General features: G+C 45.0%; 2 protein-coding genes across 3 annotated transcripts; both read right to left on the minus strand.

Annotated features, from left to right (window-relative positions):
• Positions 1-242: 242 nt before the first annotated feature.
• LOC125289911 (zinc finger protein basonuclin-2) lies at positions 243-6,778 on the minus strand. Its single transcript, XM_048237017.1, has 6 exons — positions 6,722-6,778; positions 5,735-5,869; positions 4,718-4,909; positions 1,280-1,789; positions 904-1,089; positions 243-353 (listed from the first exon to the last, which is right to left on the minus strand). The coding sequence occupies exons 1-6, from the start codon at positions 6,776-6,778 to the stop codon at positions 243-245; spliced, it is 1,191 nt and encodes a 396-aa protein (XP_048092974.1).
• Positions 6,779-10,664: 3,886 nt separating this feature from the next.
• LOC125289497 (coiled-coil domain-containing protein 171) lies at positions 10,665-23,501 on the minus strand. 2 transcript variants are annotated; one of them, XM_048236383.1, is made up of 18 exons: positions 23,378-23,501; positions 22,758-22,918; positions 22,418-22,556; positions 21,917-22,028; positions 21,615-21,703; positions 20,702-20,791; positions 19,967-20,146; positions 19,240-19,407; positions 18,779-18,967; positions 17,915-18,524; positions 15,864-16,027; positions 15,448-15,594; positions 15,129-15,314; positions 14,549-14,694; positions 13,132-13,186; positions 12,815-12,946; positions 11,355-11,498; positions 10,665-11,028 (listed from the first exon to the last, which is right to left on the minus strand). In XM_048236383.1, exons 1-18 carry the CDS (start codon positions 23,483-23,485, stop codon positions 10,882-10,884), a joined length of 2,967 nt encoding a protein of 988 aa, XP_048092340.1. In that variant the 5' UTR covers positions 23,486-23,501; the 3' UTR covers positions 10,665-10,881. The 2 variants fall into 2 exon arrangements, with proteins under 2 accessions (XP_048092340.1, XP_048092339.1); XM_048236382.1 differs by having other exon boundaries at positions 21,615-21,706.
• Between the last annotated feature and the right edge of the window lie 1,699 nt (positions 23,502-25,200).

The raw sequence follows: 25,200 nt of genomic DNA on the forward strand, positions 1-25,200 counted from the left end.
TACATGACAGGACTATTGTAAAATCAGGTCATTAACTATAGAGTATGCTACTGCATGTTAAAAGTTATCATTGGCATGAATGGCAGGTGTGTGGTCAATGTCATTGTGCTTGAGGCTGCAGGCATCATTGGAACAGCACAAACAGGGATAGTTTTGAGTTGTATGTTTCTTTTCCTTTCTATCCTCCCTTTGTTCACTCTCTTCTTCACCTTCTCCATCTCCCCCTCTTTTCATCTCTATCTTCACTGGAGCGCTGGACTTTCGCCGTGGCCTCTTGCGGGCGGGCTCTCGCACTGGAAATGCTGCTCTGGGATTGGTTGGTTCCCCATTCTTTTGGCTCTCACCACCTTCCACTTGAACAGGTGCATTGTGGGTAACAGAAGAGATGTGTTTATCACATCGGGCCCCAGTAGTAACGACCCCAGGCTGTGCTGATGTCACAGAGGCCAGTTTCTGCGGCGACAGAGGTCTGTGGGGGTGTGTCACTGAGTAAGCAGCTGGACTGGTGCTTGGGAGTGTTTGTGTGGGAGTCGATGCTTCCGAGTGTGCGAGAGCATTTGTTTGAGTTTGGGTGAGACTGTGTGTCTGACTGTGTGCTTGAGATGGATTGGCGCATGTCTGAAGGTGTGTTTGCACACGTCTCTGTGAGTGTGTCTCTGTTGTGTGCAAATGGGAGTGGATGTCGCCGTGCCCGGGCGTCTCTGCCGGACTCTGTTTGTGTGTGTGAGGCTTTGCTTGCACCTGATGAGGTGCTCCAGAGTACCTCTCCTGCTGTGTGCGAGCATCGCCGTGTGTGTGCGCGTACGGCTGCGCTTGAGCGTAGGTGTATGCGCGTGGCTGCGTATGGGCGCGCATGTGAGTGTGAGCGTGTGTGTGCGAGTGTGTGTGTGAGTGTGTGTGCGCGTGGGAGTGCAGCCGCGGGTTGGGGTTGGCGCTGTGGCGGTTGCGGCTCCGGAGCGAGCTGAAGAGCGCCGAGCAGCCGGGCACCGTACAGCCGTGTTTGATCTTCAGGTGCACGGCGTTGTAGTGGATCTTCAGCGTGCCCTTGTCGTAGAACGTCTTGGCGCAGGCCGAGCAGCTGACGCGGCTCTTGTTGCGGAGCGCACACGTGGCGCCACCACTGCCACCGGACGACACAGTGGAGGAGGACGAGAGAGAGAGGGATGAGGAGAGGAAGGCAGGAGAGGTGGTCAGGGAGGGCAACTCTGTCTCAGGTCTCTTTCGCTCCATTTCTCTCTCCTCTCTTTCCGTCCTTTCCTCCCTCTCTCTCTCTTTTCACTCCTATTCCTTCCCCACTTCCTCTCCTCTCTTTTTCACCTTCTCTTGCTTTGTGTCTTTTCACCTCTCTATCCACATCAAAACTCCCTCCCTTGCCACAGCTGTCCCTGATTGGTGAGTTGATCTTTGGTGTCTGCTCTGATAGGCTGTTGAGTCGGGCGTGGCCCTGTGTGTGTGTGAGCGCTGGTGTGTGTGTGAGCGTGTGTGTACCAAACGGGACAGGGGAGAGGAGGGACACACACGCCCCCTGCAGGTTCTCAAATTGGTGCAAGCTGTTGCCGGCCCCACCCAACGGTGACACAGCACTGCGTGATTGGCCGCTGCACTCGATGAAGTAGCGGATGTCCGAATTGGGCCTGGTCGCCGTGACGATGTTGAGGTCGTGGGCCTGGTGACCCATCAGCTCCACGATTGGCCGGGTCTCACCAAAGCGCAGGAACTGCTGCAAGGTCGCAACCTCCTCGTCGTGTGACATCATCACCCAGCGGTCTAGAACCCGACCCAAAGAGTCCTGTAAACACAATAATAACAATAACAACACAGACAACATGTATACATACACACACTCAACAACAACAATCAACAATACAAACCATGCATACTTTAAGTGATGCACAGTGTAGGATTGTGTGTTGTGTCTTATGTGTGTGTAGTAACATATGTTTCACAACTACACACCTTTCTTAACAACCATGACCTGTATGAGCCCTTTCAATCTGGCTTCCGCTCATGTCACAGTACAGAGACTGCCCTTCTACGGATAGTTAACGACCTCCTCCTGTCTGCTGACTCTGGTTCACTTAACATTCTCATCCTCCTTGACCTTAGTGCTGCTTTCGATATTATCAACCACAATGCTCTAATCTCCTGCTATTGGTGTTTCTGGCACAGCCCTCAATTGGTTTCAGTCATACCTCACCAACAGAAAGCAGTTTGTAACACTTGGTCCACATCAGTCCTCCAAGTCCCCTGTCACTCGTGGTGTCCCCCAGAGTTCTGTACTTGGGCCCCTCCTCTTTCTCATATACATCCTCCCTCTTGGCCAGATTATTCGCAGCCACGGTCTCAACTTCCACTGCTATGCAGATGACATCCAACTCTATCTTACCACTCCCTCTCCCTCTGACCCCCCACCACGCTCCCTCACTGACTGCCTCTCTGACTTAAAATTATGGATGCAAAACAATTTTCTCAAGCTCAACACAGACAAAACCGAAATTCTGCTGATTGGTCCTAAAAGCATCCTAACCAAATCTCCCCGTCTCACTCTCAACATTGATGGCTCACCTGTTCACTCTACCCCTGTTGTTAAAAACCTTGGCATTCAGCTTGACTCCACCCTTAGCTTTGATCCTCATATCAGATCACTCTTGCTTCAAGATTGCTTTTTTTCACCTCCGTAACATTGCACGCCTCCGACCCTTCCTCTCTGCTAGTGATGCACAGTGATGCTTTGGTTCACTCTTTCATTATGTCCCGTCTAGATTACTGCAACTCACTTTTCCTTGGTCTCCCCACTAAACCCTTCAAAAACTACAATATATTCAAAACTCTGCAGCCAGGCTCCATCAGCACACGTCACCCCCATTCTCCATCAACTCCACTGGCTACCAGTTCCATCCCGGATAAAATACAAAGTACTACTACTCACCTTCAAAGCCCTCCACAACCTTGCTCCCCCCTACATCTGCGACCTTCTGACCCCTTACACTCCTTCCGGCTCACTCAGATCCTCTGACCAAAACCTCTTGACTATCCCCCGCTCCAGACTCTCCACCCTGTGTGGCAGGTCCTTCAGTGCCTTGGCCCCCAAACTCTGGAATTCCCTCCCCCAACCTTTTCGTGCCTGTCCTTCTCTTCCTTTCTTCAAAGCACATCTCAAGACCTTTCTGTTTAACCTTTAAACACTGTTCGTTGCTACCCCACTTAATTTACTGTTAGCGGTCAAATTTAACCGGACAGTTTTAACTGCTCTTAAATACCAATACCATGACAAAAAATATTATTTAATAGAACATTATTGTAAACAGACCCTTATTAGAACATTAACATCTACATCATGTGTGTTTGTGTGTGTGTGTTTGTTTCTGTATGTGCGTGAATATGGGGCGCCAAATGTAACATGCCTTATTTCGTGGACAGAATGACTTTTGTGTGACAAAATATATATATTCATTACGAAACCATGTTACATCGTAACGCCTTTTGTCCACGGAATGCACAAATTGGTTTGCATTGTGTCCACGAAACACTGAAGAGAGCACATCATTTTGTGGACGAAATTGACTGGTGGCCTTTTCCTTTCGTGGACATAGTGCTGAACGTACTATTCACTGTCGTAGACGAAATAAACTCTTTTGTAAATGTCTACGTAAATACGGAATGCACCTACACGCATTATTCTGTGTAGGCCTATCTCATTTCAATTTCGTCCACAAAAGTATAGTGTTGTGTTACAGAAGGCATTCCGTCCACGCAATAACTTAATAACTTACGAAATGCATTCAGTGACTTATGCTTTCATTCTGTGGACGAAATGCATAATAGAATCACGTACAATACATTTCGTGAGTCAGCAGTTTACTTAAATGAATTATGTGTCAAGGATAACGAAATGCATAACAGAATCACGAAATCAGTTTTGTGACCTGCTGAAATACAAGTGTTTACAGAATGAATTGCGTGTAACGATAAGAAATGCATAACAGAATCACGAAATCAGTTTTGTGACCTGCTGAAATACATTTCGTGAGTCAGCAGTTTACGGAATTAATTACGTGTCACGATAATTCCATTACGTGGACAAAATGCATAACAGAATCACAAAATCAGTTTTGTGACCTGCTACAATAGATTTCGTGAGTCAGCAGTTTACGGAATGAATTATGTGTCACGATAATTTCATTACGTGTACGAAATGCATAATAGTTTTGGTGGTAAGTTGTAGGAGTGTGTAGTCAAAATAAATTCTATGTGTTCAAAAGCCTTTTGTGAAGGATATCATAAGATCTTGAGGCAATCTGATGAAAAATGCCATATTTATGGTACAGGGAATGTGTAAATCGGTCATTTTTGAGAACAGTGTTAGAAGGTTAATGATCACTTCTCCTCCACACCCAACACATAGCTCCATACAGATAACTTGTCTTTGTTGTATTGTTTTGTTTGTTTGTTATTGTGTTTCCCTGCCTTTGTCTTTGTTGTATTGTTTTGTTTGTTTGTTATTGTGTTTCCCTGCCTTCCTACTATGTAACCCGACCATGGGTTTGAGAAAGGCGCTATATTAAAATAAACTTATTATTATATTATATTATGTTTGTGGCTGTAGGTAATGATTTGTGTTCATGTGCATATATTGTTGATGTACAGTATGATGTAGCCTGCCACTGTGTGTGTGTGTGTGTGTGTGTCAATAAAATGTATGTGAATGTCTGCTGACCTGCAGTATGTATCCCCTGACATAGTCCCTGAGGGTCCAGCCCAGTGAGTGTAGTATGTTCCTGACGTCAGCAGGGGGCAGTACACTGTAGAGGCGGTCCAGGAGGATCTTCATGCGTGTGGGCACCGCTTGGGCTCCGAACAGCAGCAGACTGCTGATGTCATACACCTGGGATGCTCGTACCGCCTCGACCTGACACACACCCAGCATGGGCAGAGGAGAGCCCAACTTACTTAGGGCCACACACACACACACACACACACACACACAAACTTTATCATTATGTGATTCTGAACAAAATGCATTTTTAAACCAAACTGAACCCTCAAACTGAACCTCTCTCTTGATATGAAGCACAATACCACAGCATATAAAAAGGTCATTCCAGTTACTTTTCATTTCACTGTGTTTTGTTTTCACTTTGTATATCTATAAACGTCAGAAATTCTGTTTGTAACATCCAACTCCAAATCCCTGCCTCAGAGAGAGCAGTTTCATCCCTGATATCACAACTCAACAAAGCAACTTAACGGCTTCATTTAAACATCAAAATATTTCACAAAATAATTTATGAAAATGTGAAACTATTTTGCACTGAAACTGCAATTAAAGTTGATTACACTGCAGAAGGGTATACCTTTAATGGCATACATGTGTTCTTCAAATATAATATTAATTTTGTATTTTATTAATTCAGATATTAATGTATACACATTACACGTTTTATTCATTTAAACCTTTCCCCTTTATAATTAATGTAATTTATGATTAATTTGGTAAAACAACTACCACCTCTTAGTTTTTCACCAAATTATTAATTTCAATATGTGTAAATTGAATTATGAAAGTATTGACTATAGAAGAATTAAAATGTATGTGTATGTATGGTAATGGCCAAACAATCATCAATCACCCTGCAAGCATGTTGAACACGTTTGTAAAAAAAAGAAATAAAAACGAAACAAAAAAAGAAACCTATGTTGAAGATAAATGAAACATGTGTAGCGACAACAATACTTTGAAATGTTGAAGGGAAAGCCTGTTTTTACCATGAACGACCCATCCATGGTGGCACTGGCCACACGATCTCAAGTTGACCTTCTCAGGCTGGAAACCTTCACAGCCACATCCCAGAACAGTGCAACCGATCACCTGAGAAAGAGAACGACTGCTACAATGAGAAATGAATTTATATCTTGATTTTGACTTGTGGTTTTCCTCTGTAAGTAGGCCTAGCAATTAATGTTCTTTGTGGTGCCGGGTATCTTATCTCTTCAATTGATGAAAGGATGCGATAAGAACGATCATGATATCAGGTACAACTTTAAATGCCGATTAATTAATCTTGTTTAACATCTATTATCATGTAGCATAGGCTATTGTTTATAGGCTACATCAAAAGCACCAATTCATACAACCCACCAAAACACTAAATAAGGGCGATATACACAAACAGCTGGTGCGTTCATTTTAAAATTCACACCACCTCTGTATCATCCTGCTAGCGTAGCCTATCACATGTTCTTGACTTCAAGTTCTGCACGTCAAGAGTAGCCTAAACAATTACCTTTTTAATCAAAGTTAGCCTATACTTGTCCATCCTTTTCGTTAAGCGCTGATGTTTAAAATAGCAGATAGCCTAACTAAAACCCAGCAATAAAATAATTCTGCACATTAATAGCCTAACTGTTCAATAATTTCATTTTTTAATACGCAAATTTTATAAAACAAATAATGAGATCAGACTACAACAAATGACTGTTTATCTTAATTTAATTTTTAAATTCTCGAAAAAAAAGTATTTCGAGATCGAAGAGTTTTGTTTTATTTTAAAATGTGCGTGCATGAATTGACATCTACCTTTAGATCAGATAGCCGCGCAGTCGCGCACATATTACTCAGTCACTTAGAGCCTCCCCGTGATTCTATGCAAAAACATGAAAACGGCTAACTTCACCTATAGATGTGGTTAGATCATGTACCTAACTAGGCTACATGTTTTACCTGTGGGTTAATGCGATAACGGGCGTCCCGCTCTCCGTGATGTTGCCATGTCCCCATCTCGTCAGTCCACTTCTCAGTGTTGGTGGGCCTTAAGAGACCTGGAAGGTCTAGGTCTTTGCCTTTTTACAACTTATTTCTTCAGCTTGTTTCTCCAAGGTTTCTCTGCATGTTTTGTCAAGAACTGCCAGGATACAACAACTATAAGGCATCTCTCTGCTGTTGTGAATGGTTGTGAATGTCTTGATTACCCCATCAGAGCTGTGTGGACTACACTCTCTTTATCTGTCTCTCAACATCACAACAGGAATGGGAGGACGCTGTAGTTGGTTCTCTTATTTAATTGGAGGGTGTGGGTGAATTGGAGAGAGGTGTGGTTGGAAGGGAGCACTTTAGGATTGTCCATAAGGATGAGTACCCCTAAGTAAGAAGTAGAACTCACACGCCAGGGAAAAGACACGCTGGGATACACAGACAGACACACTTTCACACCAGCATTTCAAACACAGACACACAGTTTAGCATTACACTAAGGAGTGCAAGCAAGTATGATGATGAGTGAAAGGGAAGAAGAAGAAACAAAAAGCTCAATCTGAGCATGAGAGGGGTCAACCCAGATCAATGCATCCTCATGTGCTGATGTTATCTGGTCAATGCATCCTCATGTCACTGATGTTATCTCTTGGTATTGCTGACCGAGACTGGCCTCACACTCTGCTGTCTTCCTCTTTGCGTCCCATGATGACCCACTGTGTTCGACCCTCAGGTAAAGGTGTAGCAGGTTGGCTCAGGTTTGACAAAACAGGTTTGACTGATGAGTGGAGAGAATCTCAGAATCAAAGTATTTCAGTACTGAATTCAATTCTGAGTTTCAAAGATGTCTCTGTTCTACCTCCTACCCCCACCCACCCCATTTTCACTTTCATTGCTCAGAATATGACTGTGTGTGTGTGTGTGATTGATTTAGTGTGTGAATCTCACCACTCTCGTGAGACGTCAGGTGTGTGGCAGCAGGAAGGGGGAACGTCCCAGAGAAACAGGAAACAGCTGACAAAGGACTCCATCAGCGTTCCAAGGGGCTATTCTGCAGGGCACACGCTCATAACCACACACACTCTAGATGTGTGTGTGTGTGTGTGTGGGGGGTCTCAATGTTTGATGGAGTGGATTGTATAAACTCAGACTTGGGTTTAAGTAATGTAACGTGTGTGTGTGTGTGTGAGCGAGAGAACATAGTCGGCTTAAACAATAACTGTGTGTATGTGTGCAAAAGGAGAAGAGAGAGTGAGAAAGAGAGATGTAAGATGTGATAGAAATCAAAACTTTTTCCCCTCAGAGGGAACTCCAGCTGTTATTTCCAGAATATCTTATGTTTTGGGGGGGAGATGGCTACTAATCTACATTTCATGAAAAGATTGTTGAAAAGAGTGCATGTTTTCTTCAAATACTTTCTGCTCCTGGTCTTATGTGACTACAGATGTTCTATTGGATAAACTGGATATTCTTCCTCTTACTAATCTATCACCAAATTGCACTCAGCTATTTAGACCAGTGTGACAGAAAGGGCACATTAGTTTCCTTGCCTGAAATCAGCCATTTATCTCTAAGGAGCTATAATATCAGACAGACAACTTTGCTAGAAACCGTGAAGCATTTGCATACAGTCAGTGATACAGATGCTGGGAAACCCACATAGTGGTACCCAGGAGCACATCTACTTCCAAAACCCTTTCCTCCCAGATTTCCTTAATCTATGCTTTTGATGCTACACAGCATGTTTGAACCTTTTCTTCCACATTTTGCATTCTGCCTTAACTGCCTAACAGTAATATACAGAAAGGAAGGAGCGAAACGGAGATGAACAGAGAGGTCTTAATGAGAATGTGATGGGAGACGGAGGGGTGGAAAGCAAAAGAGAATTATACGGGCTGAAGACCAGAACAAATGACAAACTTAGGACCAACTTTCTTCACTCTGAACTTTCTCTGTTGTTCCGCGTCCCCATTCTCAGAGACAGCAAGCCAATTTGGATCGCCCACAAAGAGTTCTACCCCACACACACACACGTACGTACGCTTAGGCAGACACACATCCCAATATGGGACAGGGAAAGGTGGCATTGGAAAGAGAGAGAAAAGGAGGTTGGATTTGAAAGAATGAAAGAGTGTCTCCTCCTCCTCACTCTCCTCCCACTCACCACGGCTCCCGCAAGGACCAGGGAGATTTTTGGCTGGGTCACCTGAGTCCTCCCCCTGGCTTAGACGAATAGGGGCTGGGGGGGCAAACACACACACACACACACACACACAGAGAGCCTTTGATGCTGTCCCCAGTTATTTTAGGGCTCCCATGCAGACTCCGCATCCTCCAAGACAGCGGCTTCATCAATTAGTAATAAGGGTCCCATAAGAAACTAATTAACAGGAACAAACACCCAGATATAAAAAACGAGGAAAACACACATACACACGGAACACAGCCAATACAATGACATAGATAATCACAATTGCACACTAAAAACATTTGACTAGATGCATATAAATGTACACATTTTACCGTTTCCAAAGATGTAAAGCATCTGCAGTGTGTGTGAGTGTGTTTGCACTATAAGAGTGTTGACGGTGGTTTAGATGCCTGTGTATCCTGGGTCCTGCAGGCCCCTCTGAGAGCAGCACCTGCTGATGAAGCAAACCCACTCTCCCTCGGAGCGCTCCCTTTGAAAGGCATCCCTCACACGGACCCTGAGCACGCGCTGCGGGCAGGAGAGCTGGGTGGGCCACCATCTGAGAGCGCTTTCTGCTGAACATGACCAACAGGGGGCCTCTTGCGCCTGCAGAGGACATTGTGAATATAGCAAACTGGATCAATTAGACCAGGCCCATTAAATCCAAAACTCTCGTACTGATGTGGAGGTACTACATAAAAACCACGTATCAAAATGACCAGAATAGAGGGAGATGAAGTGTGTGAGTGGCCCATGTCAGTGTGCAGGGCTGAGGTGCATGCGGACACTGGTGTACTCTGGCCGTTGTGCGTCCTGCTCCCTGAGAAAGGCTCTTAGACACGCACTGCCCCTCTAAAATGGATTAGGCGTGGGACAAACCATGAACGTCCGCCTCACTCTCAAAATAAGACGAGCGCACACACACATTGAATAACGTTGTAGCATGTGTGTACGCATGCACGACATCTCATCAGTTTTGTATGTGTGTGTGTGTTTATGGGTGACGCAAGCTGAATGGCACCGGACTAAAGTGTGTGTGACAGAGTGTGCGTGACCAGGCTGGACCTGAATGCCGCCGTATCAGAGGACTTTAAGCTGAAACTAGCACATCCATGCATTCAGCTTGGCACTCATCCGCACTGGGCTTACAGAGTGCAGCTAAATGAGAGACTGGCGTAGGGGGGCAGTCGCCGTGGAGAGGCTACTGTTTCCCACAGCAGGCTTAGAGGCAAACATGTCCTTAAGCGTCACACGCTGCGATGCAGGGCTCCAATCACAGCTTTGATAGCACCCTCAAAAAGGAAAAAGAAAACGGATCATCAGCACTTTTAGAAGTGTTTTTCAGAAGACCACTTCTAAAGCCTGTCACAATGCGGAGAAGCCGCTCTCTGGCAGGATGTATATTTAAAGATAATGTGTGTGTGTGTGTGTGGAGAATTTGAGTCACTTTAGGACTCTTGAAGAACAGTGGCTGCAGAAGTTGGGGAAGGAGAGGGGGATTAAAGATGAGGGAGGGAGAGAAGAGATGGGAGGAAAGAAAGGAAGATGAAATGAAGAAGGGGAAGAAGTCCATGGGGGAGGTGTGTGTGTGTGTGTGCGTGTGTGTGTGTGTTTGGTTGGGGGAAGGAGCTCATAATGTGGCAGCAAGCATAGTGTTTGAATAAGGTTCAAATGTGACTTGTAAGTGTGACATGTCTTAAGATCACTGCAACGTGGACAGTGACAGCTCACAGCTTATTTTAATGCAGATGCACTAACAACTTTGATTGTACAAAAACACTTTATAATATCAAAAGTTTTTTTAAATTTTTTTTTTAAACAATCTCAGTCTCCTAGGAAAATCAGTTAGTTTCAGCTTTCTGTTCATCAGTTAGAGTTTCAGCTTTCTGTTCATGAGTCTGATCTGTTAGTTTGGTCGGTAGGTTGGCTAGCCGGTTCTTTACAGGTGTTTTTTGGACAACTTCTTCCCTGGCCGAGCAGTGCTCTTCTGAGAGGTGGAGGTGGCTTTGACAGGTAGCGGTCCGTAATGGCCCGCCTCCTCAGGTGGGCCACTGGCTACTACAGGGGGGTCAGGAACAGCGGTCACCTGAGCCAGAGAGGAAAGGGTTTACGTCAGGCCCCGCCCAGGTCATGTGACCAGAACAGAGGAGTTATAACCAGCACTAAGCCTAGGTATGTAAACAGGTGCTTCAGAGCAACTAACACTGACAAGTATTATTGTATTATGCAATATTTATGTTTACAATAACACTGAATAAGGGAAAAATACATGTTTGTTGTGATAGAATGACCGATAGACAGAAGGCAGACAGATTGACAGATTGACAGATGGACAGATTGATTGACAGACAGGCAGACAGATGGACAGATTGACAGACAGGCAGACAGATGTGAGGGGAGTGTGTGACCCACAGGGCTTTTCTCTCGGAGGCAGGCGTTGTGTAGCTCCTCCTTGAGGGCAGAGATGTGTGAGTGCCGTGACTTCAGCTCTCTCTCCACACACACCAGCTTACTGCACAACAGCTGGTACACCTCTGCAAAACTGCTCACAACACCCTACACACACACACAAACATAATCAAGAACATGCACATTGTTTAAAGGTTACTTCAAGCTTAATCATTTTTCATTTTTAGTTCACTCGGTTTCATAATTATCACTGTAAAAATATAATCACCACTGTAAAATATATTTTTGTGAGTTATTTTAAGACATTTTATTTAACCCTTAGAACCCTAGACTGTTTTAAGGGCATTTTCACTACCTTTAGTTAGAAGGATTTATCCTGGTCATTGTACTGTAAGTGCCATACACACATGCTATAAATTTGCAAATTTGGGTGTTGCTACCCAAAGGCTACCCTATGCTGCCACAATTTCATGTATTAATACTTGCATTGATTTAATTTTGATTTGTAAATAATAAAAATACAAAAAGCGTATTATAAAAATTTGTATATTTTGACATGTATCTCACCACTGCAAGCTGGCAGCTCGACTTGCCTTACATGTGTGTGTAGAGCTGACTGTCCTGAATCTGGCAATATCATTGCCATGGTGGAGGGATTCTCTGGGGCTGAGCAATTTACAGACATATGTGGTGTGCGCCTTACAGAAATAAATGGCATTTTTTTATTTAGTGATGAAAAATGACCTTTCTGCGCTCCATATCTGTGACACGAACTGATCTGACCTGACTTGACCCGAGTTTGCGTGTTAGCCTGTGTGTTCCTATGGTGTCTGCACTCATAATGATTCTCTACAACAACATTATACTGCATTGCCATGAACAAAGTAGAGGCAAAAAAGGTGTTTCTTTGTTGAACAAATTGGGATGCAATGGGAGCCTTGAATTGGATGCCATGCAGGAATTTGCTAGGATCTCAAAAACGGATTATGAATATGCTTTGCCATAGAGAAGCACACGATAGCGTTGGATTATAAACATGCTTTGCCTCAAAAACAGACAAAAAGTGGGGTAAGTCCAGCTATATGAAGTTATTATTTTCACTTCATCTGTTTTATAACCCAGAAGGATGTACGAGACGTAATGGGTATGCAGCGTTGGTTTGTGTACATGACGTATTTTGCAGTCACTTTGTCTGTTTTTATAAGCCAGAAGGATCAATATACATGATACGTCATTTTTTTTTTTGCACTTTGCATCAATCGGGTTCTAAGGGTTAAGTGGCCATTATGCATTGGCCTGTTTCATAGGTCTGTTTCATTGGACAGAAATCCATCCGGATCCTCCAATCTGACGACCAATTTGTGCACACAGTGGAACATGGCTATGGGTTTGCAGGGTCATCATGACAGACTGCATATTGACGGACATAAATATTCTGTGTGCCCCCCCCCACACACACACACCTGGCAAGTTGCCACCTCTGGCCCGCCCATAAGTCTCTCGGGACCTGGCATCTCCAAGTGCATGTTGGGTACATGCCAGATAATGTCCCGTGGGGAGAGGGTGGGGCTGTGGAGCACAATACGCTCCTTCACCTGAGAGAGAGAGAGAGAGAGAGAGAGTGAGAGAGAGACCGAGAGAGAGAGAGGGAAAGAGAGAGAAACAGAAAGAGAGAAACAGAGAGACAGACAGACAGAGAGAGAATATGATTCAGGTCAAAATCAAGAGAATCATTAAGCATGTGAGTAACAGCATTTCTTAGTTTTAGCTGAGTCCTCACCTCTTTAAGAGTACTCTCGACTGACTTCATATAGCTGGCCAAGGAATCCTTCGTTCTGAAACCAAACATTTTAAAAAGCATAAATACATGCTGATGTGACAATATGGATATCTGTATGTGCAAGAATGGCTGTGTGTGTGTGCATGAGAGAGAAAGTGAGCAAGAGAGAATAAGCGAGAGAGCGAGAGTGAGCAAGAGAGAGTGAGGGACAGAGAATGAGTGATTAAAAATTAGTGAGTAAGAGAGACTATGGGCACTAATTTGAAGCCGTAGTATGGACTACTTATTGGCCACGCAATAATACTATGCTACTATGCCTGGGCCATATGGCTGAAAAATATATATCACAATAAAATGATTCATCAGTCTATATCGATAGTCGTTGATCATTACCAAGCTCAACAAGGTTTCATTAAAGTGGCTAGTAGAAAATGTTACCAGCCAGGCACATGGTTTTCAGAATTTTATTTGTATGTGTCAAATGTTACCTTCATTAGTAATGCATTGCATGTGCACTATACGGCTATATGGATACTATTGTATTTATGATCAAACTATTTTATCATAAAGTTTGCAAACAAGTGCTTATTAAATCTTAAAACTGATTTGAATTCAGACTATTAACTAATCAAAATGTCTTTATGTGGGATGGGATCTTGACATCAGCAACTCTGTTCAGGACACGAAAGCTATGAAGAGAATGTATATACTCTAGGAGTATGGGAGTTACGTTGTTTGTTGCAAAGACGCACATTTAGTTCCTTTCATGAGGGGCAGTTCCTGAGCCAAGAAGGGAGAGCACTTGAAGTGTATTTATAGATCTGAAGTTTACTTGTTCCATTATGAGCTTTCCTGCTGGTTAGAATGCCATGCATTTTAATAAAACTATCGAAGGTTCTATTAAGAAATGTTCTTCTTGCTACTGATGAAATGTCTATCACAACACACATCACTTCCGTTTTATTGCCAATGCCAAAAATAATACCAATATATATTGTTGTGGGTGGTGCACAAAAGTGGGCCATGTGTGCTGTAAAAGTCTACAGTTCTATGCAAATGCCCATCATAATAATATGCTGTACTGCATTTTTATCATTTTTAGCATGTAAGACATAATCCGCCTAAAAACTTAAATTAGGGGTAAAGGTTTGATGTCAAATAAGGAAGACGCTCGGCCCTGCCAGACAGGAGGTCTGTGCCACCTGCAGTAGAATAAAAGATTGTAGGTTCTAACATCCCGTTAGGAAGGCCTGACGTAGGAACGACTGACATCTAACAATGTTTGGGTGTGACCTGCAGGGGGCAGCACATCATTGACATGTTGCATCGTGCACCATTCAAATTAGAGCTCTATGGGTATGGGGGTGTGTGTGTGTGTGTGTGTGTGTGTGTGTGTGTGTAGGCATGAGTCTCTTACTTGACCGCCATGCGGAGTGCGTTCTCTGCCGTGCATATGCTCTGCTGCAACTCTTGTTTGTCCTGCCGGGCTTGGCTCAGGTGTTTGCCCAACTGACGCAGAGACTGGTCCTTCCTGTGCAGCTCGGCCTTACACTCCGACAGGCTCTGAGGGACACACAAGGACATGGTTCTATACGTGTTTTTGTATACACGTACACACTACATACATATACACCTGTACACATTACATACATATACACCTGTACACACTATATACATACACACACTGTACATACATATTGTACATGGATGTTTTTATTTTCTGTTTTTGTGGTTTTGTAATGTGTTCTGTATTGTGTTTGCATGCTAATAAAGCCATCTGAATGTCAAGGGAGAGAAAGACAGGAAGAGATGGAGACCGCTGGTCCCCACGTGCAGCTCTATGCTGAGGCCCAGCTCCTCTAACTGCACATGCTTCTACGTGTGTGTGTGTGTGTGTGTGTGTGTGTGTGTGTGTGTGTCTTGATAGCCAAATTGAGTGTGCCATCCCTCTTGTGCTAGCCTGTAGCTGTGTGTTGGGCGTGGAGCGTGTTCTGTACCTTCACAGCCATAGTGAGTGTGCGGTCCTTCTCCTGCTGGTCCCCGGCGTGCAGCTCCATGCTGAGGCCCAGCTCCTGTAGCTGCTGGGCCTGCTGGTGGAGCAGCTCCTGAGCCTGCTGCTCTCGTTGGAGCGCCGCACTCAGCTCACACAGGAGCTCCTCCAGATGTGCCGCTGGCACACACGCCTACACACACACACACACAAAACACACGCAGGCACACACACACACACACCACTCTTCATTAATATACAGTACATACAGTATTCTGTGTATGTTGGTTCTGTGGCTTTTTCCTGTCAGGCACTGAGGCACCTACAGTGTGTTTGGGGTCCTGGGGTGGGGGGATGAGTGGCTGGCGGCGGAGCTGGGTGAGCTCCATGCGCATGTTTCTGCGCTCCACCTCGGCTGCGTGCAGGCGCTGTGTGAAGCCCAGGATGTGCTGCTGAAGGGAGGATACCACAGTCTACACACACACACACAGACAGACAGACAGACAGACAGACAGACAGACACACACACACACACACACACACACACACACAGACAGACACACACACACGATAAGACACTCATACATACACAAGTACATAAACAAGAAACAATCACATACACAATATCACATATTCATATATTTATTTCACATTTTACTTTTTTCTCCTTCAAAATTGTCAATATTCCTGAAAAAAGCATTTAATATCAGTGCCTTCTTAATGTGTACATATGTAGCTTTACCTTGCTGTTGTACTGGTTAGCTGAAATGGGCTGAGTCTTTCTGAGTCGGTAGAGTCCTTGTGCCAGCTGTCTTGACAACGAGCCCCTCTCCGTGTAACAACCATAGCAACCGTCACTGTCAGCAGCCAGCCTCTCCAGTAACCTGGAAAACTTACTACCCATGTCTGAATGCCACACACACACACACACACACACACACACACACACACACACACACACACAGAGAACAAGGTACTTAAACCAATTAACTGATTGCCAAAAAGTTGTCGATTAATTAAATACCTAATTGATTAATTGTCGCAATCCTACTCTGCACTTATGCAAGACACCACTGAGGTGTTTCTCAACTCCCTGATATAATCTTTGACAGGCACCCCAAATAAACTCATATCCACTCCAACTTTTAAAACTTTGCTGCACGCATCATCACCTGCTAAATATCCTCTCATCATGTCACGCTCCTGTTGATCCAACTACAATGGCTCCCCATATCTCAATGGATCAATCTAACTAATGACATTTCTCTCCATAATCTCTCCCCCATCACAGAACTCCTACAGACGTACCTCCCCCCTGTTCCCTTACGGTCATCTACAACAGGATTACTGGCCCTACAGCAGGATTACTGGCCCTTACAAACATCAGGTGTACGCAAGGCTGCACCCACATAATGTAACTCACTTCCCCACTCACTTCAATTCAATTCAATTTAAAACTGCTCTTAAAACTCACAACTTGCTTATTTTATATTCTAATGTTAATGTATGTTTTACTGATTTTGCAAGGTGACCTTAGGTGCTCTGAAAGGTACCATGAAATTAATAATAATATAATACATTTGATTTATCATAATTATTACATTTATAAGTAGAGATGCACCGATATGGAATTTTAGGGCCGATAATGATAACCAATATTTATTGGTTTGTTGTGGCCGATACCGATACGATAACTGATAATATTACTCTTGAAAAAAAAATTGTGAAAAGTGATTTGGGGAAAGCATTTAATAAGCATAATTTTATTGCAGTAATTTTACCTACCACCAAATGATGGACAGAACTCATAATAGTCCTCAATAGTACAGCAGTCAACAACATAACAGTAGCCTAGGCCTACAGTATGTGTGGCTCCTTTAAGTGAACCTGACGTCTGTGAATTGTGAGTGAGTGGCTAGAGAGTTTGAATGGTTTTGATTTAGGACTAAACGCTCATAAACAGCTCAGCTTGGAATAAGCTACAGTATAGCGACCAAATCAGTTTGTGAGGGAAACTTAGGTTTAGTTTCAACTAAAATAAAGCTATGAATAAAGCTGCAACTCCTCAGACTGTATCTTATGTCCGTCTACTCTGTTGCGCACAACCTGCTGCAGCAGAAATGAAAGGAGTTAGCCCCGAAGGTTTTAATAACTTATTATGATGACCGGTCTGGAACTGAAGCACGAATGGTTAGCATATTTCTAGGTAACCCAAGCTAAAGTAATGCAAATATAATACTAAAACACAACTACCCACTAACGAGTTTGTTTATTTGTATCCCCGACCAGCGCGGTACAGTGCAAACACACCAGCACAAGACGGCTCTAGATAGGGCTGAGCTCCGCTCTGTTAAGGTTAAATGGCGGATCATTCACGAGAGGATTTTGAGATGCACAGATTCCAAAATGAACGCATATCCACAGATTTTGTTAGAGTGGTGAAATACATTCACACCACTGACATTATATTGAGGAAAAAGTATAGCCAACCAAGCTCAAGTAGCTCAGTGTAGCCAGACGGACCTTACGTAGGCCTAAATTAGGACTTTAAAAAATATGGTGCAAATTATCAGCCAGAATTCTGTTATCGGACTGATAATAATATTTTCATTTTTTCACTTATCGGCTAATAATATATCGGCTGCCGATATATCGTGCATCCCTATTTATAAGGAGACATAACAAAAATAGTGTGAGAGTGTGTGTCTTTTAATATGAAAGAAGTCCAATACTACGAGTCCCTCTAAGGTTAGTAGATGTGTATGACTGTTTGTGAGGGGAAGCGTATGTCACCTGTGCAATCCTCTGTGCCGGTTAAGATGAGCGTCTTCAGTGCAGAGCTCTGGGTCCACGTCCACTCCTCCGTCCCTCTCTCCCCATCCTTCCTCTTCCTCCTGCCCTCGGGCTCACACACGCTCACGCGCACTGCCCCCTCTCCGTACGGGTTGTCGGCCACGAAACACACGCGTGAGCTTCTGCCGAGTGCCCGGAACCTCTGGGCGGCCAGCACCCCGATGACCGCACACCGGAACCCCCACACGCCCCTCCGCTGCGCGCGCGCCTCCGCCTCAGGTGTGGGCTTGCACGTTTGCGTGTGTGTTTTCTCCTCCTGACCCGTGCTGGACAGCGCCCGCAGTATGGCCTGGACCTCGCGCTCCAGCTTGGTGTGGGCGTCCAGGCGGGCGGTCAACACGCGCTTCTGCCGGGCGAGGTCGCGGACGCGGCGCAGGAGAGGGCACAGGCAGCCGGACAGCAGGGCGGCGCCCCGGAGCAGAGCCGAGGACAGGCCATCGGACGCCCGGAGACGCTCCCGGAGGTCAGCAGCACGCGTCGCCGCAGAGGCCTTTTCCCGCTCGACTGCACACATGCGCTCCTTGGACGCGTCTACCTCATGGCGCAGCTCCTGACACACACACATACACACAGAAATGCTAATTGTCAATAAAAACATTGTACTTACATTTAATAAGTGATATAAGCAATGTAGTGGGTCTTTCTAATTGCTAGGGATTACATATATTCATATTTAAAACTATTTATGTAAATATGTATATTTTCTCTGACATGAGAACAATGTTTGGCCAGACACTTAAGATTTAAGACTTTGAATACCCGTGTTTCAATTTAGGGCCTTTGTATGTGTGTGTGTGTGCGCACCTGGGTCCTGAGGTGGAGCTCGTCGGTGAGGCTGCTCTGCTGCCTGAGCAGCTCCTCCTTCTGGGCCAGCCAGCTCTGCTCGCGGAGACGCAGCTGCACCGTGAGGCCCTCCACCGCTCCGCCATGGGCCTCATGCAGCTCCCGCAGGGAACGTGCCTTACGCTCACACTCAGCCTCCAGGTGAAGCACCCACACACACACACACACACACAGACAGACAGACAGACAGACAGACAGACACACACACACACACAGAATCATTATACATACTCCTTACACATATAAATGATATTCTGTAATATATGGTACATTAACCTGTACTTACACACAAACACACACACTGCACAGACTACAGCTGTAAGCTCACACACACATGCATAAACAATGGACACTGTATGTGAAGAGGAAAGGAGATTCTGTCATACACACCACCTACAGGTAAGTGCAAATGCATCACACACCTGCTCTTTAGCTGCGTGCAGGTCGGTGAGAAGGACGTCGGTCTGATCCTGCAGCACGGCACAAAGTTCTGCCCAGGAGAAACTACTCAACAGGCCATGAGGGGATTGGATAAGAACGCAGCCAGCCACCAGCCTTTGGTAGAGGGAGTGGAGGAACGCCAGCTTCTCCTGACACACACACACACACACACAAACAAGTCATGTCTATACGGGGTCTAAAGCACTGCAGCCGACTGCCACGCTGGGAAGAATTGCTGCCCAATCTCACTGTGGTCTGTCTCTGGGACTGATATACTCCCATACAGTGGCTGTTCAAATCACCATTCAGTTCTACAGTCTTTACTGCTTTATTTTGCTCTTTTAACTTCATTTAAATGTTAATTTCCTTTATTTTTCCTATATGGAACTTTGTTCTCTGCATTTTACCCATCCAAGGGGTGAGCTCGGAGCACACACATACCCAGAGCCCACACACACACCCGGAGCAATCCTGGCGCCCGGGGAGCAGTTGGGGGTTAGGTGCCTTGCTCAAGGGCACCTCATCTGTGGATGTGGATGTGGGGAGTGCACTGTTCAATCACTTCCCCCACCCACATTTTTCCTACGAGTCAGGGATTGAACCGTCCACCCTTTGGTCACAAGTCCAATTCCTTAACCAGTAGGCCATGGATGCCTTGATGCCAAACCTGACAAATGTGTGTGTGTGTGTGTGTGTGTGTGTGTGTACCTGCTCCTCTCTCTGGAACTGCTCCCGTAGTGTGTGGACGTGGGCCTGCATGTCTGCACAGTGCTGCTTGAGCTCCTGCAGCTGGGACTGCGCCCTGTCTGCTGCGGCGGCTGCATCTGTGCAGTTGGAGCGCAAGCGCTGCACCTCATCTGTCAGCTCAGACACACGCGCAGCATGCTCCTGGAGAGAGAGGAGGGTGGGGGGTAGAGAGAATGAAAGAGAGAAAGGAGGTGAAAGAACAAAAGAAGAGGCAGGAGGGAGACAAAACAGAGATGGACAGAAAGAAGACAACAGTTGGAGGAAGACAGAAGATAGTATAAGTATGTATACTCTTTTGATCCTGTGAGGGAAATTTGGTCTCTGCATTTATCCCAATCCGTGAATTAGTGAAACACACTCAGCACACAGTGAACACACAGTGAGGTGAAGCACACACTAATCCTGGCGCAGTGAGCTGCCTGCTACAGCGGCGCTCGGGGAGCAGTGAGGGGTTAGGTGCCTTGCTCAAGGGCACTTTAGCCGTTCCTACTGGCCGGGGTTCAAACCGGCAACCCTCCGGTTACAAGTCCGAAGCGCTAACCAGTAGGCCACGGCTGCCCCAGAAAGGACAGTGAGGAAGGTAAAAAGGTGGACCAAATTAACCTTGTATCAATTAACACCACATGGATATATTTTACTGTCAGTGTTTAAAGTGATGTTTTAGCCATCTGTAGGGTGCATCACACATATTCTTACCTGGGATGCTTTCTTCATGGTGTTGCTGACTTCATCTTTATGTGAGATATCCTGAGAGAGCATTTTATTTCTCTCTTCTGTCTGCTGCATCTAAAAATCAGATAATCAAACACATGCACACACACACAAGTTAGGTTAAGTTACAGTAATTATAGTTAAACATAGTTCAGTCAGGACCACTTTGTCCAGATAGTTAATTACTATTTGCAATGCATAATGTTTCATTTGGCAGTCTGTTCTGGGAGCCCCCTGCCCTACCACATGGAAAGCCTAAGGCAGAGAGAGCAGCAAGATAAAGCCCCCATAGGGTACAGAACAGACCAGACATCAATGACAACAACTAGGCATTGAGAAGTCAGATGTATGAGGAGGAGATGGGTTGCAAAAAGGCTTGCAGAGAAGCTGCTTGCAGCTTAAAAAGGGCACCCTGAATTCCCACCAAGATAAGAGTGAGTGATCAGCTGATCAATCAGCTGGGTAGTCAGCTGAGTGTAACAGAGGCAAACTGAGCTAGCGTGCTAGTTGCCCGTGTAAATCCTCACAGCCCTAACCTTAAGAACGCTTCTAACCGCTGAGTTTGAAGCCTGTGCCAGTGGTTAGAGCGTTCGACTCCCATGCCAGTGTGTGTCGAGGTGGCGGGTTCGAGGGCCCAGAGCGGACGGACGAATTACGACCTCTGTTACATGAGCAGTTAGCCAAGTTGCTGGGCGTGACTCCGTGGCCTGCCTGAACTAACGCTATGCTCCATTCATATCCCCTCCACACTCAAAAGAGTTGGAATTAGAGTTCTTTCTCCACTGTGGCAAATATGTTTTTGTACTGTGAAATATTTATGCCTGTATGTATCTATAAGTACGCATGTGTATACGTATGTGTGTGTGTTTATTTATGTAGAAATATGTATGTGCGCTACCTGTGATTGTGCCATCTCGAGGCTGTGTTGGTACTGACTCAGTGTTCTTCTGAGAGCATCCACTAGAACAGAAGGACTGGGTTTGCCGTCTTCTGTAGCACAAACACACACAGTATACATAAATGCATAAACACAAAGCCAACAGACATAAATGATGATATTTCAAGAGGGTTTCATTTTTAGGCCTTGTGAAACTTCCCATATATTCTATAATCTCACTTGCTCCCCCCTGCCCCCCAATACACACACACACACAGCCCTTTTTCTACACTTTGGAGAGTTTCCGAGAATCCAAGTGTAACCTGTGGTGTGTGTGTTTGTCTCCCCCTGCTGACTGTGCTCCTGCAGCAGCTGCACAAGTTCAGTGAGGACGCCGTCATACACCTCTTCCAGACACTTCTGCCTCTGTACAGCCTACACAGACAGACACACATACAGATACAGACATACATACAGACACACATACAGACACAGACACACACAGAGACACACATAAAGACACAGAGACACACATACAGACACAGAGACACACAGGCACACACATACAGACACAGACACACACATACAGACACAGACACAGAGAGAGAGGGAGAGAGAGAGAGTCAGAAAGCAAGTTGGCCACATAGCCTCACTGAAAGTCAGATGACCTTTATATGTTTTCATCTGCTTCCTGTGACCTTTTTCTGAAACCTGTCATTTGTCAAAAGATTCCGTCTGAACTGGAAGAAAAGTTCCCATGCTTAACGTATGTTATGTGATTGTGATTGTGTGTGTGTGTGTGTGTGGAGGGAGAGTGTGTGTACCGCGTTCAGCTGCTCTTGTGTGTGTGTGTGCGTGCCCTGCTGCTCCTGTATGGTCTCTCTGAGGCGATCGGAGGTGGCCTTCTCTTCCTTCAGCAGTGTTCTCAGCTCCGTGGTAGTGCTCACGTGCTCTTTCTCCACTCTGCACACATCCACATCCATTAGTCAGAAGAATTAGAAATGTTTCCACGGTTGGGAGGAAGTACTTTTATGACAAATGTAACTGATCTCAATAATCAACAAAAACCTTCTTGCTGTTAATGTTTGCAAACAACAAACAGTATAAGAATTCTCTCACTTGCACATACACACGACACTCAAACACACAGAGAATCTAACATACTGTACGAGTCTGACATGCATGTCATTGGCTCGTTGGCTCTCGCGCGTCTGTGCACTCTCCGCCTCTTTGAGCTTTTCTCGGAGGACCTGCAGGCCTAAGGTCATTTCTTGTTGGACACTCCGCTCTGCCTGCAAGGCAGCCTCGGCCATCTTCAGCTTCATCTGCAATCACACACACACACACACGTCTGCATGTTAAAACTAGTCACCTCGTGTTTCTCTCTATTCTCAGCAAGAGAGAACAAACTACCTGTGAGAGCAATATACACATACACACATACACACACACACACATACATAACAACACCATTATTTTCATAGATTTTTGGTGTTCATTTCACCCACTGTGAGGCCCCTGAAAGTTAGTCTCAAGTCATGCAGCTGTCATTGCTTTTGGGGTGAGAGGCTCCATCTTAAAAAAACGAAACTAACTTCTAATAGCATCACTACTAGCACTAACCACAACCCCTTCACATTGCTGATTAGCTCATACCCTAACTCAGGTCCTCTCACACTCACACACACACACACACCTCCTGACTTCTGTACAGTTTGCTTTTTACCACATCATAAAGATTCTGTGACAAGACCTCTGTGTGTAACACACACACACACACACACCTCCAACTGTTTCCTATGTTTCTGCTCTCTCTCCACGCAATGGCTGAGCTCACTGGCCTGCTGCCTCAGGCCTCGTCTGTTGACGCTCTCGCTCACTCTGCTCCGCATCCATCCTCTCCTTCAGGCAGCCTGCTGAGAGAGAGAGGAGAGTCATCCTGCTAGAGAGAGAGAGTGGGAAACAGAAGAGAGAGGCATAGAGAGAGAGGGAAACAGAGGGGAAAGAGAGGAAGAGGAATCAGAGGAAGAGAGAGGGCATAGGAGAGAGAGAGGGAAACAGAGGAGAGGCAAAAGAGAGAGAGAGGGAAACGGGGAAACAGAGGAGAGAGAGGAAACAGGAAGAGAGAGGCATAGAGAGAGAGAGGGAAACAGAGGAAGAGGCAGAGAAAGAGAGAGAGGGAAACAGAGGAAGAGAGAGGCAAAGAGAGAGGGAGTGGGAAAAAGAGGAAGAGAGAGGCAGATGGTGCAAAAGAAAGAGGGAGCGCATAACAGTATGAGATAGATGGAGTGACATAGGTGCTAGAATATAATAGGATTTATGGCTCAGCTGTATATGTAACATGCACTTCACTGTGTTAACTTTATTTTTATGACTGATAATCCCTCCTTTAGCAAGTTGATGCTAATGCATCACCAAGCACAATAATATGTGGGGAATGCATTAGTAAAGCATACATTCATCATGCAATCCTCCTATAGTCAAAAGCAATACTATGGCAGGAAGAATTTTAGGCCCCACGACCATAAAGCAAATGTCAGTGCAATCCCATCACTGTCCAACAGGGGGTGATGCGTTTTCCTCATATGCGGTCTGCCATCCTAGTTTTGCAACCCATAATATAATTATATCAATTGTAAATATCAAGTTTCTAATACTTCACAAAATAGTTATGTTCCAATGTGTATCTCTACGGTGGAAATTGCAAGTAATGGAAGCAACTGAATTAGGGCTTAAAGGAACACGCCAACTTTTTGGGATATTAGCTCATTTGCCATCTTCCCCAGGGAGGAGGAGGGATGTATACGCTTCTCTAACTCAGGGGTAGACGCAAATAAGCTACTTTTCCAAAAAGTTGGCGTGTTGCTTTAAACATGTGCCACCGGCTAAAACTCTACCCAAAGATATTTCTAAAATCCAGAATAACATAATGATTTACATAAAGATTATTATTCATTTGCAGCTAGGTGTGCTCAATTTGTTTCACCTCTGGTTGGAACTAAAACTATGCTAGCAGTCATTCATGTTGCTAGCTTCATCCTGCTAGCTAGGACATTTCATGTTACATGCTATGCAGCAGCTTTTGTATCTACCCGTCAACACCATAAAGTCTCTGGTTCCCACCCTTAATTGTTTTGGGGCAATTCCGGTCCAAAATATCCTTTATCCTCCAGGATGTGTATCTTTTGAGATAGATTTCCTGTTATTTATTCCATGCTTATGACAGTCATTTTTAAATGTTATTTCCCCACTTTTTTTTTTTTTTTTTCTGGGGGGAGGGATGGGGGGTGGTGGTAAATTAGGGTGTTGTCTAGGACGCCGGTAAGGTCAGAAACGTTTAGTTCTACTTGGCTGTTACTATGGGTCTCTATCTGCTGCAGTCTTTTGATGCTCTCGCTCACTCCTTAAATCACTCACGCACATACTCACCTCGTGTGCCTGGCAGCTCTTTCCGTGGAGGACATTGAAGATACCTACCTATTTGGAACCATGATAACAGGTCTTATGCTGGTTGGATTAGGCATTGCCCTGATTTATCGAGGAATTCAAAAAACGGTGACAGCTGTTCAAAGTCCCATAAGGCTGCCCTTCATGATTGAAGCAGTGG

This window comes from Alosa alosa, chromosome 24 (assembly GCF_017589495.1).
Source record: "Alosa alosa isolate M-15738 ecotype Scorff River chromosome 24, AALO_Geno_1.1, whole genome shotgun sequence".
Taxonomy (NCBI): domain Eukaryota; kingdom Metazoa; phylum Chordata; class Actinopteri; order Clupeiformes; family Clupeidae; genus Alosa; species Alosa alosa.

Excerpts from the sequence above, each read along its gene's own strand:
- LOC125289911 (XM_048237017.1), bottom strand. The coding sequence starts at position 6,778 with ATGGGGACATGGCAACATCACGGAGAGCGGGACGCCCGTTATCGCATT. Across the intron at positions 4,910-5,734 it reads TTTCCCTTCAACATTTCAAA|GTCGAGGCGGTACGAGCATC; the intron begins GTATTGTTGTCG and ends GGTGTGTGTCAG. Across the intron at positions 1,790-4,717 it reads TCAGGGGATACATACTGCAG|GACTCTTTGGGTCGGGTTCT; the intron begins GTCAGCAGACAT and ends TTGTGTTTACAG.
- LOC125289497 (XM_048236382.1), bottom strand. The coding sequence starts at position 23,485 with ATGCGGAGCAGAGTGAGCGAGAGCGTCAACAGACGAGGCCTGAGGCAG. Across the intron at positions 19,408-19,966 it reads AGTTCCAGAGAGAGGAGCAG|GAGAAGCTGGCGTTCCTCCA; the intron begins GTACACACACAC and ends TGTGTGTGTCAG. Across the intron at positions 14,695-15,128 it reads CACTCACTATGGCTGTGAAG|AGCCTGTCGGAGTGTAAGGC; the intron begins GTACAGAACACG and ends TGTGTCCCTCAG.